The sequence below is a fragment of the Hemicordylus capensis genome, chromosome 3 (assembly GCF_027244095.1).
Source record: "Hemicordylus capensis ecotype Gifberg chromosome 3, rHemCap1.1.pri, whole genome shotgun sequence".
Lineage (NCBI taxonomy): Eukaryota > Metazoa > Chordata > Lepidosauria > Squamata > Cordylidae > Hemicordylus > Hemicordylus capensis.
In genome coordinates this window covers 140,065,607-140,082,332 of record NC_069659.1, presented here as the reverse complement: position 1 = coordinate 140,082,332, position 16,726 = coordinate 140,065,607, and the positions used below count along the sequence as shown (strand labels likewise).

Sequence of the window (16,726 nt, the reverse complement as noted above, 5' to 3'; positions counted from 1 at the left end):
AAATAACATACCATGCCATGTTGTGCAGGACTCCAGCTGTCCAGCAATGCCCACCCCCAAAGCCCCAATTCCACAATTTCTAACAGAAAATCATGGGCGGGTTCCACCCAACCCCACAAAAACAGCCACAAAATGGTGACCCAGAAATTACCTCAGAGGTCATTTCCGGCCACCTAGGAAACGCGGAGATGTGATTTTAAACCCTTTTTAAAGCCACACACCAAGGTCAGGTCTCGGTATAACCCAACTGTGGATACGCAAAACCACGGTTGTTGGGACCGCATGAGACAAGGTCCACCTGTATTTGCAGCAGATGTCACATTAAATGCATAGAGGTGAAACATACCCGGGGAAGCAGGCACTGGCTGATATGATATGCAACTTAACACCAGCATTTCCCTTCTACTGGGGCTGCTGAGTATGTAAAACCTAGTCCTGGTGGAATTGCACAAGATAATGTGCACCTATATTTGCATAATGAATTTCCCATTGAAAACAATGGGGGCTCTGTTGTGCAAGTACAAGCATGCATTTTCAAGTTATTTCACAACTGCCCTCTTGCACAACTCTTCTGGGGCTAGGTTTTACATGCACAGCAGCCCCGGCAGAAGGTAAATGCTGGCATTGAACTGTGCATCCTGTCTGCCAGTGACTCCGGTTGTACCAAACATACCCCGCTTTTACAGAGGTACAAATAGACCCAATGGATTCACACACATTCCTAAACACACAGAGATCCTCAATACAAAAGATACCACCAGATACAAAAAATAACCCTGCATCCTCCAAGCATAGGCACCTTCCACCAAAAACTCACACTAAAGATTGCACTCAACTCTACCAGCCAGTCTCATATCAACATTGCTTCCCCTACTTGGTAAACCAGCCCTGTAGCACTTCTTGCACATAATCATCCCCCAATGCCACAATCTTTAAAGAGTACCAACATGCAGCTCAGGTCATGGGTAAAGTTACTTCACAGGGGATGAGAAGTTCTTGGAACATTTTTAGCAGCAACAACAGCTGAAGGATACATTTGCAGTTGGGGACTAAGGCAGGCTGCTCAGGAGCCTAGTGTTTCTGCACAGTCTGCCACATAGAGCATCTGGCTTCTTCATGGCTTTCTATGGGCATGCCAGTAGTGTGTACTGAAGCAAAGCAAAAAACAAAACAAAAAAACCCCCAAAACAAAACAACTGCACTATACAATAATGTGCATGTTCAAAAATTTTCTGCACATTCCTAAAGGGAGAAGACACTGAGGCTTGCCCTTGAGCACATGGTGATTCTTGACATATGCAGAGAACGAAAAAGCTTTTATGAGAAGCGTGAGCAAACTCTGCCTTAGAATGGGTATTTACATTTCTACTCCAATGCCATTCTACTTCAAAATGGGATAGGATTGCATCTGAACTAGGAGATCAGAGTTTATGCTCTAAGCTTAGTCAGGCAGCGCTTCAGGAATCCTTCCCAAGAAGAAAAGAGCTTATCTTGAATCTTAGCACAAAATTCTGGAGTGAGAAAGGGAGTCATAAAGCCCTAATTCTTAAGGAATGGCATGTGAGTCACTCACCTCTGCCAAAGGCAGGCATTCCTATAATATTCTGCCTTGAATCCTAGTTATTCCAATACCTGAGAATGTCCGTGACAAGACTGGTAAAGAACATCTCTGTGAAAGAGACAATCCCTACCACTCACAAACAACATTTATTGCTACCCCTCATCTCCGGCATATAACAGAAGAAAAACCCTGAAGGCCTCAGTAATGAAAGAAGCTAGAAGAAGGTGAATCTCACTTGTGTACACATAGCTGCCACTTTCATTCAGGTCAGAAAAATAAATGCAGACATGATAGACCACCGAGTGGGCAGGCGAGGAAGAGGAAGAGAGGCACAGTGGCAGGAGCCGAGGTGATATGCTTCTCTTTTCCTGCCCATGCGATTTGTCAACTCTAGATTAGGGTTCTTGGGCCCTAAAGCATGGCCGGAAGGCTATTTCAGGCTCTAAGCAACAGCATCACATTATTAGGTCCTTGTACTGGTCTTGTGGTAGCAAGTATGACTTGTCCCCTTAGCTAAGCAGGGTCCACCCTGGTTGCATATGAAAGGGAGAGTAGAAGTATGAGGACTATAAGAGATTCCCCTCAGGGGATGGAGCTACTCTGGGAAGAGTACAAGGTTCCAAGTTCCCTCCCTTGCATCTCCAAGATGGGGCTGAGAGAGATTCCTGCCTGCGGCCTTGGAGAAGCTGCTGCCAGTCTGTGAAGACAATACTGAGCTAGATGGACCAATGGTCTGACTCAGTATATGGCAGCTTCCTATGTTACTTTCCCAAACTAGGCCTCCTCAGAGAGAGGGTGCTGAGGATCAGGCCCTGCATCAGTTTCCCTACAACAGTGGTTCTCAAACTTGGGTCCCCAGCTGTTGCTGGACTACAACTTCCATTATTCCCACCCATAATTCCAGGAAGGGGAAGTGCGTATGCACAGGAAAGATGGAAATGTTTACTGCAGGGTAGGGAAGGACAAAATTGGAATTGGAATTGCTGTATGTGTGTGTCTTTGTTTCAAAGTAATTGGCTCTCATCCTTCTAGTGATTCTTGGGAAACTTCTAGGCAGTGGTGACCCAAGTGTCTAGGATGAAGAACCAAATGCTGCCTTGCCCCATTCCCCTGGTGGGGGATAATACTGTTTGAGTATTGTTAGTTTAAAAGCTGGATGAATAAATGTGTCTTTAGAGACTTTTAAAAAGTTGTCAGAGATTGGGAGACTCTTATTTCAGCAGGGAGTGCATTCCAGAGTCTCAGGGCAGCACCAGAGACGGCCCATCCCTGTGCAGCCACCAGACGAGCTGGTGGCAACTGCAGATGAACCTCTCAGGATGATCTCAATGGGCAATGGGACTCACAGCGAAGATGACGTTCTCTTAAATACCTTGGGCCTAAGCTGTTTAGGGCTTTATAGGTTATAACTATAAAGCTTGTATTTTGTACGGAAACTTATTGGTAACCAGTGTAGTTCTTTTAATATGGAATAATATGGTCTCTTCGAGATGACCTGGAGACCAACCTGGCTGCTGCATTCTGTACCAATTGAAGCTTCAGGACTATGTACAAAGGCAGCCCCACATAGAGCACATTACAGTAGTCAAGTCTGGAAGTTACCAGAGTATGTGTTACTGTTCTGAGGTTGTTTATCTCAAGAAATGGACGCAGCTGGCATATTAGCCAAAGCTGTTAGAGAACACCTCTGGCCACTACCTCAACCTGAGACACCAGGGAGAGGTTTCGATCCAGAAGCACCCCCAGACTGCATACCTGTTGCTTCTGGGGATGTGTGACCCCATACAAAACTGGCAGATCAAAAATGTCTCTTTTTGATCTGCACAATAAGTAACTACTCACTGCTACTATTTATATACAACTTTTCAAGAAAAATTCTCTAAACTGTTTACATAGAAAAATAACTAAAGGTGGCTTCCTGTCCCCTAGGGCTCACAATCTAAAAAGAAACATAAGGCAGACACCAGCAACAGCCACTGGAGAGATGCTGTGCTAGGTTTGGATAGGGACAGTTGCTCTCCTCCTGCTAAATGTAAGAAAATCACCACTAAAATGTGTCTCTTAGCTCAGTTAGTAGGGGTTTTATTTGGATTTAGTCTCAGTTTGTTATCCCTCATCTAGCCCATCACTGCCTCCAGGAAGGCATTTAGATCAGTTATGCCTTCTCCTGATGATGCTGACATTGAGAAATATATTGTGCATCATCAGTATGATAACACCCTGCACCAAATCTCCTGATGATGTCTCCCAGCCGTTTCATGCAGATGTTAAAGAGAACTGGAGACAGTATGGAGCCTTGGGGGATGCCATAGAAAAGTTCACGTTCTGAAGAACAACAGTCTCCAAACAACACCATTTGGAATCTGCCCGAGAGGTAGGAGCAGATCCACTGCAAAGCAGTGCATCCCACCTCCAAGCCTCTCAGACGGTCCAGAAAGATACTATGGTCAATAGTATTGAAAGTCACGGAGCTATCTAAAAGGATCAACAGAGTCAAGCTCCCTCTGACAATTCCTAATTGGAGATCATCCATCAGGCTGACCAAGGCAGTCTCCACCTCAGAGCCCACCCAAAAACCAGTTTGAAATGGGTTTAGATAAGCAGTTTCCTCCAAGGCTGCCTGGAGCTGGGAGGGCACCACCAGCTTGCCCAATCATGGAAGGTTGGAGACAGGCCTATAGTTGCTTAACTGTATAGCAGCTGCCATTATAAAGCTCCCAATTGCTTTTCAAACAATTCAGTCTGTTCTCCTCTTGATCATAATCTTCAGCCAGTTGCCAGGCAATCTTATTGGCAATATATAACAATATGTTTTTAGCCTTTTTATGTAGCAGGCATAGAAACAGCCAATTCACTGGCTGCCTGTGGTGAGCAAGAACCGCATCCATGTGACCCAGCAGAAAAGCTTAATAGAATGCAGCTCTTTTTAAATTCGAGGTCACAAAATATTTAATAGAGGTATGTGTGAGCAACTAGCCTGTAAAAGGTTTTGTAGACTAGTAGCATCTGGGGACATTTACAAAGTTCAAAATAGTCTAATTTCATAGCTAACTGAACTTATACCTTTAGTAAACAAAAGCATTCTCCAGAAGCATTTTCCCAATATATATCTCTGAAGAAACAGAAACGTGGAGATACTGTGTGCAACCCTGCTAAAACTACAAAAGATTCTGGTAAACAGCAGAGCAATATTGTCTCAAATGTTAGTGGGCAGTGGTGGATGGGAGGACTCTAACTTGAAGCATGGCAAGAGACATGGATAGCATAAATAGATGTTTATCATAGACTGAAATGGCTCCGCATCTGCCATACAAAAAAACACCCCAACAAACAAAAACAAAAAACCCAGAATGATACTATATTTATCTGTACCATAGAAATGTCAAGTGCTTACTATGTACACATGTATGGAAATCTGGACTTCTTGTATATGGTGACCCATACTTCCGAATACATGCTGAAGAACAAAAAACAAAAGCATTATTAAGCCAGATGCCAAAATTCACTACTTTCTGCTCTCCTGTTATTCTGTTCAGCAGGTCTGGTTTAATCAGAATGTGACATTTTTGTTTTTATTTTGTCTGCATATTTTTTGGCTCTGAAGTATGATTGCACAGTTTATAATGTTGCTTTGAAATATCAGTTTTCTAGGTGTGATGTGAAGATGCTAAAACGATATTAGTACCTAAAGCCTATTCTATTTTATTATCGAGCTATTCCAGCTCAATAAAAAAAGTTTTGAAGAACCCACTCCAGGAATCATATAATTTTCTCAAGACAGGGCTACACAATCTCCAGCTGTTGTTGGATTACAACTCCCATCATCTCTGAGAAAAGGCCATTATGGCTGGGGATGATGAGAGTTGCAGTCTAACAACAAGCAAGAGGGCCCAAGTTGTGTAGCCCTGCTCAAGTTGTAATGTTAGCATGCTGAAAACATACACAGTAATACAATAGTCATTCTCAGATTTTAAGAGATCAGGTGTGTGTGTTCCTGTTTGTTTACATTAAGGAGAATGCACTGTAAGTAAAAGTGTACAGTATTGTTCTGCCTTGAGAAATAGTGCTCCTCTGGCTGGTGAAGAATTTTATCCAGTCCCCACACAGATGATCAGCACTATTCAGGAAACCCGGCTCTTGCATTGGAACTTTTCAGGTCTGGAAAATGTGTGCAGCACCTCTGTGTGTATACTTTCACCCGTCAGACTGGGGCTAGTGGGTGATATCCGGGCAAACAAAGCACTGGCAGGGCCAGCTCTAGGATAGATAGCCCTTGGGTGAAGATCGATTTTGGTGCCTCCCTCCAATTAGTTTAACAGTGTTACCAAGTTGTGTGGTTTGTGCCTACTCAGCTTGACATCCCCTTCAGGTAGGCATCTGCCCAACTGACCCACCCCTAAGGCCAACTGAGCATTGGTACTATGGAAGAAGAACACATTTGCTTCTGAAGATTTTAACTATCTCAGTTCCACTGCTCATGCACTCTGTGCCATGCAAAAATATGTCCCTAGGTTGTGCAGCCCTCAGGGACATAGTTTCAGATGGCACAGAATGCTTCTGGGGGAAAGGGAAGTTGTTGAAATTCACACACACACCCCACAAACACCAAAAGTGCAGGTGCTACACCAGTACTTTCCCCATAGCACTGATGCTTCATCAGTCTAGATGTCAGCCACTATCTATAAAATGGTGGCTGCAATTCAATTGCCTCCTTTATACAGAGATTATATGTTCAATTAGCCCTTTAGTTTTCTCCCTCACACTCAGCAAAGAGTATCCATTACAAGACCAACTACTTCTAAAACTCACCTTTCAAAAACATTTTGTGATCGGGGTGGGGGAGAGGCAGGAATATTCTGGACTTGAGGAAACTTAAAGCAACCCCTCAACTGCATATTTTCTTGTATACCTCTGTGAAACATGGCCAATGTATATAATGATATATAAAGATACGCTTGCTTTAAAAACTAATCATGAGAAAATGTGTTTCATTTTAAGGTAAGAAAATGTACACTTCTTTGGGCAGATTTGAGGGTGCCCATCAAACAAAATAGTATTTAAATAGTGAAATGGCAACTCACCCAAGTACTTCGGATAAAAATAGTCCTGTAGGAGAGAGAGAAAGCAAAGATTTTACTGGAAAAATACATTATATCTATAACAGCATTCATATTATAATGGCTGCAGTTTGATAACTGAGCAGGTGCTTGTGCATCACATCGATTCCTTTTCAGGAGGAGGAGGCGGCTTCAGGAACATTCCGAGGCTCTTTGCAGGTGTGGAGTCCAGAGATTCAAAAAGCAACAGCCGAGTATATACATGACTATGAACATAAGTGCCTTACTGTATCAGGCCCTAGGCCTATCTAGTCCAGCATCCTTTCCTACAGTGGCCAGCCAAATGCCTCGGGGAAGCCCGCAAGTAGGAGACGAAAGCATGCCCTGCCTCCTGCTGTTTCTCCCATATAACTGGTATTTGGAGGCATCCTGTCTCTGAGCCTGGAGGTGGCCTATAGCCATCAAGACAAGTAGCCATTTGATGGACTTGCCCTCCATCAGTCCAGCCTGTGCTGCTTCGTCAATAGTAGATCTGCTAGTTAAGAGGGCTTTTAGCTGGTAGATCTGCTGCAGATTGTGCAAATAGGTTAGCTGGATTGGTCTCTGTTTCAAGACACAGATTCTTCTTCTGGCACTTGAAAGGGAGTCCCAGAGCAGATCTGCAAGGACTACAACAGATCTATCAGCTAGTGGGGCAGGACTCTGTTTCAAGTGGAAAGTATTGCTCTCCCAGAAAACAAATACGAACATTCGTTCTTCTTTAAAAGTGAATTTACTTTCCCCCACACCAATCCTGGAGGTGGAGCACCAAATGGTGACTCCACTCAGGATTTGTTAAGAATAGCATCAGCTGTTCCCAGGATATATATCCCAGGAAACAAGTGGGTGCATATACACCTCTGAGAGTATCTAAGTTCTAGGATCACAGCCTAAATAAGCAACATGGATTTAAATAGGATAGGCCTTTAAAGGAATTTAGAATAGCCCTAGAAACAATGGTTAGGCCCTGAAAAATACTTGAAGCCAACCCTGATGCTAACAGCCAGGAAGGATTAAAAGCTCATGGTGCTTTTCCTAGTGTGAATCACCAAAATCAAACAAATTGGTTCAGCTCTCAATGACTGTTAGGCAGAGGGGATATGTAAGGACGAGAATGGCAAAGGAAGTGCTCTCAGACAAGACAATGAGCCTCTTCTCAGGAACAATGAGAAGGGCTGCAGAGTGGGCTGCAGGACAGGCGTGTTATACTTACCTTCTCTGCAGACAACTGCTCTTCCTGTGCTGGGCATGCTCACCGTGCGCAAAGACAATTCCCCGTGCGCCCAGGCAGCGGGGAGGATCAGGGGTCAGGATGTGTCATCCCAGCCCCTGAAAATACCATGATTCATTGCACAAGGACACAGTACATCATGGGGATCCCCCCTCCATGGGCTCCCCGCAGTCCGGCAGCCGCAGCTGCTAGATGATCAAAAAATGGGGTTAAGGGTGTGTGTACGGGGGGGGGGGGGGAGCCACCATCATGAGAGACTACACTCAGATGCCCACAACAAATTTTTGAACTGGTATGATACTTGTGATGTTCGTTTTCTAGCATTTTGCAAAGTATCTTAGCTTGCAGTCCACAATCCATGTAATCCAGAATAGTTTAATGACAGTCAAGTGGGATGCGCTGCTGCATCTGTGGCTCTAAATATCTGCAAGCCATAAGACATGCTGAGCTGGAAACAGCCTTTTCCTGCATGTGACATTTTGATTTATTCAGGCTTCCAAAACTCGGTAGATTGGGGTTTCTGTTCGGCTTATACCAAAAGGAAGATCAAATTGCATCCTATATAGGCAAATGTTAGTTAAGGTCTAGGTGGCAGCATTATTCAGAACAAAAGTGAACTTGCCCTGTAGAGGCAAAATGATTTCCTCTTATGTGAGAATCTGAACATGAAGCAAGCTTTAGCACGATTGTTAGACAGAACTGAAATAGGATGCATCTTTTTTGTGGTCCAAGTCCTTAGAAGCATCAGAACGTTTGATAAATACATTTAATGCTATTTCAGCCCCACAAATACTGTACCACCAATACAATTTTGGCATTTGTAACTCTCAAACTACTCAATAGGCTAAGGATTGATTTCAAAGGAAAGGAAGCAGATTTCTAGCTTCAAGCATCAGCTTGTCATCAGGCTAAATTCCCCCTTACCATACAATTTATGGTTTGTTCACAGCTTGGGTTGCCATCATTACTTGAAGGATGATCAGTTTCTGAGCATCAAACTAGATGTTACATGCTGATGCCTGTAACTTTCTCTCATCTTCTTAAAAAAATTATTCTAGTGAGATCTAATCTGCCTACTTTCCTTTCAGTGTCCCTACAACTGCACTAAATTTGTTCCACATTGGTGAGGCAGTTCACAAGTTAGCCCACTTGCACCTCCAATGTTCATGTGCCCACCATCCGAATTGGGGTGGATGACATCATCACAAACCATGCTGTTGAAGTGTCCCCGTGTGTCATTCATTAGAACTGTACCAAATTCAGTTCAAATAGGTTAGATGGTCCACAAGTTAGCCCTCTTGTCCACCACCTTGGATTGGGGTGGATGACATCATTACAAACTATGCCACTGAGGCATCCCTGTGTGTTTCTACTGATGTAGCAAATTTGGTTCAAATTGGTTAACCCACTTGGGCCTCAATGTTTACGTGTCCATCATCTTGATTTGGGGTGGATGACATCATCACAAATTATGCCATTAAGGTGTCCCTATCTGCCCCTACAATTGTACCCAATTTGGTTCATATTGGTCCATGCATTGCAAAGTTGATAGGGATACACACGGATGGACGGGACCAGGACACACACACACACAGCCAGCCGATCTCATAAGCCTATTGGAAAGTAGACTAAAAATGAACAGCAGACTCAGAAGGCTGAGACCATGAATAAGGAGCAATAGAGGAGATGCTCTTTCCCTGATTATTTTTCTAATAAAAACTGACACCACCGCTCAAGCTGCTGACCACACCAGCTATGGAAGAAAATATACAGGCGCCTGGATATAATATCTAGTATGGTCCCGAAAGTACCTTAAATACAGTTTTCCTAAACAGCTCAAAGATTCATTTGTTCAATCAAATGGCCTTTTAAAGTCAGCTGATATTCTGATTTGGTTGGGGGGAAATGAAAGGAAGGAGATAAAGCAAACATTTACTTGCATATATATTTATGAGAGCAGTAGCCTACGTTTCTAACCACTACAATACATAAACCAGAAGTCCCGACTTAACATCATGGTTTAATCGCAAACTTACTGAGGTCATTCACACAATCAAAAACTGTGTTCTATTTGGGTTTGAGAGCTGTGTGTGCTCTCAATTTTCGCTTGTGTGGAAGCAAGGAGAGGAGAGATGGTCTGGTGGTAGCAAGCATGACTTGTCCCCTTAGCTAAGCAGGGTCCACCTGGGTTGCATATGAATGGGAGACTAGAAGTGTGAGCGCTGTAAGATATTCCCTTTAGGGGGGATGGAGCCACTCTGGGAAGAGCAGAAGGTTCCAAGTTCTCTCCCTGGCATTGCCAAGATAAGGCTGAGAGAGATTCCTGCCTGCAACCTTGGAGAAGCTGCTGCCAGTCTGTGAAGCCAATACTGAGCTAGATAGACCAATGGTCTGACTCCGTGAGGCTATTCACATGCTACTCATGAGTAGACCCCCAGCAGGAGGCTGAAAAGCAGCCTCCGGGCTCGGGGGTCTCTCCAGTATGCCCTGCGCGCTTGGAGGGCAAGCGCGCTTGCCCTCCAAGCTTCCAGGAGCTTCCAGGGGCCCTGGAGCTTCCAGGGGCCGTGTGGCTCCCAAGCCTCCCAGCCCCCACCAGCTCCGTCACGGAGCCAGCAGTCGTGTGGGCAGCCGATCTGGCCGCCCAGGGCTCCTGCCCTGCTCGTTTGTGGGCAGAGCGGGCTTAGCCCGCTCTCTCTGCTTACCTTCACAAAGCGGGTCTCACTGATTGTGAGACCAGGCTCAGTATATGGCAGCTTCCTATGTTCCTAAGGTCAGAGGAAAACCTGGATAGAAATGATTGTGTGGAAGCAAGATAGGCAGCTTTTCCTCCTACCTTGCTTCCACATAATGACTTCTACCTAGATTTTCCTCTTACTTTGCTTCCACACAACCAAAAATTAGGAGCACATACCTGGATAGAACACAGTTTTTGATTGTGTGAATGACCTCACTGAGTAACCTGAGATAAGACTGCCTCTTTTCTTCCACCTCAGCCCCATCTCACATTAGAGGATAATAATACTTGCTGACGTGATGTGTGGTCCTAACATCTCTAAGGAATTGCAGTGTTGCTGCTGCAGACCCTGAGACAGTTGCGCCACTGTAAGTAAAACTGATAACACTACGATATTTACTTCCATTAGCACAAATAGGGAAAACTGTGGTAATGCTGATAGCACTACTGCTAGTTCTACACAGCAGCACCATTGCTTGCAGGTCCGCAGCAGCACAAAACCTAATGGAGATATCGGGACTGCACATCATGTCAGCCACCGACTTATTAGTAGAAAGGGCCTAATGCATACGCAGGAGAACTGCAGTATTTGCGGGAGTTTCGCTCTCCACTACTACCACAGATACGGAAACCGCAAATACTGAGTCATTGGGCCGGGGCTTTGGTTCCTGGAGGTCGGGGGAAATGTCCAAAAAATGGGGTAAAAGGCCCTAGAAATATGTGAGGAAGTGGCCTACCATAATAAGCCACTGGCTCCCGATCTCAAAATGTTGGCTGGAAATGCCCTCTTAGGATTTAACCCTTTTAAACCCTTCTCCCCATCTCGTATACTGAGGATGGGTGACCATTACCTGACCACAGATACACAAAACTGCAGATAATGAGTCCATGATTAACAAGGCTCTTCTGTACTATATAAAGTCCTTTGAGCACATAGGGATAAAGCACTATGTAAGTACTAGAGGTTTAATCATTTCCCGCATGTGCAAATGGATCACCATAGAACTTCACAGAGTCCTGTCTTTTCACTTTACAGAGTCCTGTGTACTGTCTGTGAGTAGCACCAGCAGATCTGGTCACATGTTTTATATCCCCCTCTTAATCTTCCCCTTTGTGGAATTAAGTTACATCAGCTCTGGAAGAAAACAGGGCTCTGTCAAGCCTTGTACTCACAAAGGGAAGGCTCATCATGCCACATGCAGCATTATTATTATTGTTATTGTTTACACAGTCAGACAGGTGTTATTGACTGGTTTGTTTTATCCAGACATCGAGTCCTTCTCAAGGACCTGGGATGGCTGGATTTTATTATCAATGTTGTTGCTGTTATTATAGATATCGTCGCAGAATATAGGCTGTTCCCAGTAAAGTTGCTTTTTGTAATTGGCTGATGGTGATTTCTGTGGCCCCTATGGTGTTGAGGTGCTCTTCAAGTTGTTTTGGAATTGCACCTAGGGTGCCAGTTACCACTGGGATGATTTTGGTCTTCTTCTGCCACAGCCTTTCAATTTCAATTGGTAGATCTTTGTATTTTGTGATTTTTTTCTGTTTCTTTTTCTTCTATTCTGCTATCCCCTGGTATTGCTATGTCGATTATTTTGACTTGTTTTTCTTTCTTCTCGACTAGAGCTATATCTGATGTATTGTGTGGCAGATGTTTGTCTGTTTGTAGTTGGAAGTCCCATAATATTTTTGCATCTTCATTTTCTTCAACTTTTTCAATTTTATGGTCCCACCAATTTTTGGCTACAGGTAGCTTGTATTTTTTGCAGATGTTTACTAATTAATTATAAAAAACAGGGTGTCCCTGCTAACTGAGCAAAGAGGCACCTTTTTAAAAGTGGTGATTCTCTTTATTTAGCAGGGGGAGAGCAACTGGCCCTATCCAACCCCAGCTAAGCATCCCCAGTGGCCGTTGCTGGTGTCTATCTTATGTTTTTCTTTTAGATTGTGAGCTCTTTGGGGACAGGGAGCCATATTTAGTTATTTAATTTATCTATTTATAGCTGTGTAAATTGCTTTGAGAACTTTGGTTGAAGAGCGGTATATAAATATTCATAGTAGTTGTAGGGCAGGGCTGTAGCTCAGTAGTACTGTAGCGCACATACTTTGCATAAGAAAACCCTCCCAGGTTCAAACCCTGGCATCTTCGGGATGGGTTGGGATAAGCCCCTGCTCCAAAACACTGGAGAGTCATTGCCAGTCGGTAAAACATACTGCTATAGATGAAGCAATGGTCTGACTCAGTAGAAGGCACCACGAACTTTACAAAAACAAAAGGGACAGGTCAGACATGACATTCAAGCTGGCCTTTCCCACATGTGATTAGGGACAGGTGTGCTCATGCCCCACTCCCAGCACACCATTTCCTTTTCATAAATGTGTTAATACATGTTTAATAGATGCTGTCGTGGGGCAATTCTCACAAATCACCCTGGGCAGGTGAGGAGGCAAGGGGGGGAAGGCTGCTTTTCACTTACCTTCCCCCCAGACGACCAAGCAGGTTGGCTTCAGCGCGCCTCCCGCCCACACACATGGACAGCCCTGTTCCGTGAAGCAAGCAGCCGGGTGGAAAGATCTGGGGGGATAACTTGGTTGTTCCGGCCTCCAGGCATCCCTCAATGCAACACGCAGCACGCACGTTGCATTGCAGACTTCCACCCTCTGACAGGCACCCTGTGCACTAATCTCTGTGATTCATGATAGCCGGGTTTATGAAGGAGGCTAGACTGGAGGGGAGCAGAGAGATTCATGAGGATCCCACCACATCTCGCAACCAGCCTAACCCTGCTTGGGGCAGCCCAGGTAGGGCTAGGCTGGTCGTGAGAAAAGCCTCAGTATTTAAATCATGGCTGAACTGCCCCCCATCACGTGATTATGAAACTTGAGCAGAACTTCAGCACACACATCCCTCGTATGTGAGAGGGACCAGCTTGGACTTATTCTCCAGACCGGCCCAAATTCCAATGGTGGTTTTGTTAGTTCCATTTTCTTTATAAACTCAATTTCTTTTGATACTATGTAATTTCTTAATCATCCACCTAGTTAATCCTCTGACTCAAGAAGACTCCCATTCAAAGTATGGTGTTACAAAATACTGAACTGATACATCTATGAACAAATCTACTGAAAACTGTCAGTACAAAAACCATGGCTTAATGCAAATCTCAGGTGAAATAATTCTGAAGCAACCAAGAGGAAACAAAAATGTGTTGGTATAAAACAGAAAAACCCCAAAGGCCACAAACTAGTGATACCTTTATTTGGATCATCCAAAGGGTTAGGGTATCTCTATAACAGGGATTCTCAAACTTGGGTCCTCTGGTGTTATTGGACTTCAACTCCCATAATCCCCAGCCTCAGTGGCCTTTGGTTGGGGATTATGGGAGTTGAAGTCCAATAACACCCGAGGACCCAAGTTTGAGAATCACTGCTCTATAAGGAAGGCTGGATGTTTACAGAAAGCAAAAGTCTTGCTTTCCCCGTGGTCTTACAAGCAACAGGAGCCTGTATGGTACAATTAGGTTGGCAACCCAAAGAAAATAAACAGGAATTACAATTAGCATTGTGGTGGTCATGCTGTAGGATTCCCTTGTGATCCATGTGTCACTGGGTATGTGGCCACTTAATGGTGTAATTTCAGCATAGTGTAGTTGGGATCTTATGCACTCCCAGAACAAGATGGAGGACAAAACAAGAGCAGTAAACTAAACTGAACTCAGAAAGGTGCAACCTCACCAGCTACTCCCCCAGTACCCATGGCAACAGTTCCAGAATGCACCAATTACAAGGCAGGGTGTTAACAACATCCCATGTAGGTCAGGCATGGAAGAAACCAATCCACTCATGGTGACAGGGAGATTTCCCCCAAAATATTACCATACAAACAGAAAACTGCCAAGGACTGCAGCAGACAGGGGTTCAAATTCTTTTACACCTCTCTCTCGCTCTCTGTGCTAATAATCATATTTCAGAACATGCAAAGGCAGGGAAGGTAGCACCCTTGGGAAGTGCAAGGCATGTAAAAAACCAGACCTCTCCAGGAGAAGGGCTACCGTTCATCTCAGGGATATGCAGAAAAGGATTCTTCTGCCAAGGGAGGAACCAAAACAAGCAACCAGGGAAGCTCCAGCTGCACTCCTGCTGGTAACTCACTAGGATAGGACTCCAGTGAGCCAGGTTTGAGCCCAGCTGGAGGAACGGTATAGCTAAGTAGCCCTGGTGGTGCAGTGGTAAAACTGCCGCCCTGTAACCAGAAGGTTGCAAGTTCGATCCTGACCAAGGGGCTCAAGGTTGACTCAGCCTTCCATCCTTCCGAGGTCGGTAAAATGAGTACCCAGAATGTTGGAGGGCAATATGCTAAATCATTGTAAACCGCTTAGAGAGCTTCCAGCTATAGAGCGGTATATAAATGTAAGTGCTATTGCTATTGCTAAGTCCAAATTTGCCTCTTGCATGCCTGGCCAGTAACATCCATGTCAGAAGCAAAATAGGGTGTCACACATGGCAGGCCTATGTGTCAGAATTACTGATTCCGAAAAATATGTACCATCACCCTAGTGTCACATGGGAGGGTGCTTTTCTACAGAACCAGAGACCATGAGGATGGCTGGCAAGGTTCACAGGGATGCTGGGAGGGTGCATGGTGACGTCTGAGAACTGTAGCTCCTCCCAGTTGCAGATCCTGAGCCCAGGCAGCAGAAATGTCCCTGCCCCCTACTCTTTGAGCCCCAACCCAAGGCAAAAAGAGCTAAGGCATAAGGGGAAGCAATCTCTATTTGCTGACTCCTACCAACAAATGCAGCAGCAATTTGACAAAGATAAAGCTTTTCCTGAAAAGCATCCAAGATAGAATGGGGTCTAAAAAAGCCATTAGCAGAGTTGCCAACCATGTCTCCCCAACAGGGCGTTTTGCCCTTGCCAATCTCATAACAGACAGCAGAGTAGGTGTTGTTTGGGCCTAACCACATAACTGTTTGTAATGGAGCTTGCAAGCATCAGCAGCCTGTCTGGACAATTAGAGTGGCAACACCACAGGTAATCAGCTGGAATGACACTGGGCACCATGGTGGTCATGCTGTGGGATGCCCTCATGGTCTGCATGTCAGTGAGTGTGTGGGAGATACTGTCCTCTGACCCTGTTGGAGACTTGCTTGTGTAAAGCAAAGAGAAAGACTGAGAGAGTAACATGCAACCATCAGTGACTGTGACACACGATCTCTGGATCTGGAGGCATCTTCAGTGTTTGTGAGTGAGTGAGAACAGTGCCACCTGAGTGTACCTGCAGTGTCCTTGCTCCAGTCCCAGTCTCCCTGCCCCCTACTGGGAGAAAGAATATAGTGACTGAGGCAATACCTTTCCTTACTCTGTGGGCAGCTGCAGTGGGATTCTGTATGCACTAGTTGTTTGTTCTGCTTGATAAAGCCAGGATGCAATCCTGAAAAAAATAAGGGCTCATGAGTGCTTAGCAGTGGTCCCTCTAATTTTTCTCCTCTTTGTGCAGAATGAGTTTTGTTCTGGGCAGCAGTATCAAAGCAGTGTTCGTGCATGTGCATTCAGAATGGGGCCTTCCTGATTCGACCTGAGTGGGACCTAAAACTAACTGAGTGGACATCAAAAAACTTGTGAGCGCACGCACATGCGCATGTCTTAGAGGGAACAGTGGTGCTTAGCCAGCAGTAGCAATGGTTGGAACAGAGTGCCTGGCATTCAGCAACAGAGAGCACATTTACTCTTTGTCTCCTGTGTGAGGAGGTACTGCCCCTAGCTGCTGAGGGAGGAAGAGGAGTGGTTAGCTAATACAATCCAGTTGACAATGTAAAGGTAGAAGAGAGAGACCTCTGATTGCTTTGAGGCATTTCTATTTTGAAGCATGCTATTCCTCCCCCCCATCCCCCATTTACCTATGTGGGGTGCCCTATCCTTGCATCCCTGGTGTGGGAGGAATGAGATGGACTAGAAGCTCCAGTTGGATGTCTCTGTCTGGAGTCCTAAGGCAGACTACCTCAGGATACTGAGAAGACAAGCGTCAGCAAAGTGCTCGTCCCATGTATATTCTGAAGGCAGCAGGATGTTGGTGCAAAGTGCCCTTTCTTCAAGTTCCC

The 16,726-nt window shown here is 44.9% G+C and overlaps 1 protein-coding gene across 3 annotated transcripts in view; it reads right to left on the bottom strand.

The window, feature by feature from the left end:
- GAS6 (growth arrest specific 6) overlaps nucleotides 1-16,726 on the bottom strand; it is a 70,728-nt gene that overhangs the window by 33,383 nt on the left and 20,619 nt on the right. For all 3 annotated transcript variants that reach the window (XM_053309652.1, XM_053309651.1, XM_053309653.1), the window contains exons 3-4: nucleotides 6,643-6,667; nucleotides 4,956-5,018 (exon numbers count right to left, since the gene is read on the bottom strand). In XM_053309652.1, coding sequence (XP_053165627.1) covers nucleotides 4,956-5,018; nucleotides 6,643-6,667 — 88 coding nt within the window. The remainder of the gene's footprint in view (nucleotides 1-4,955; nucleotides 5,019-6,642; nucleotides 6,668-16,726) is intronic.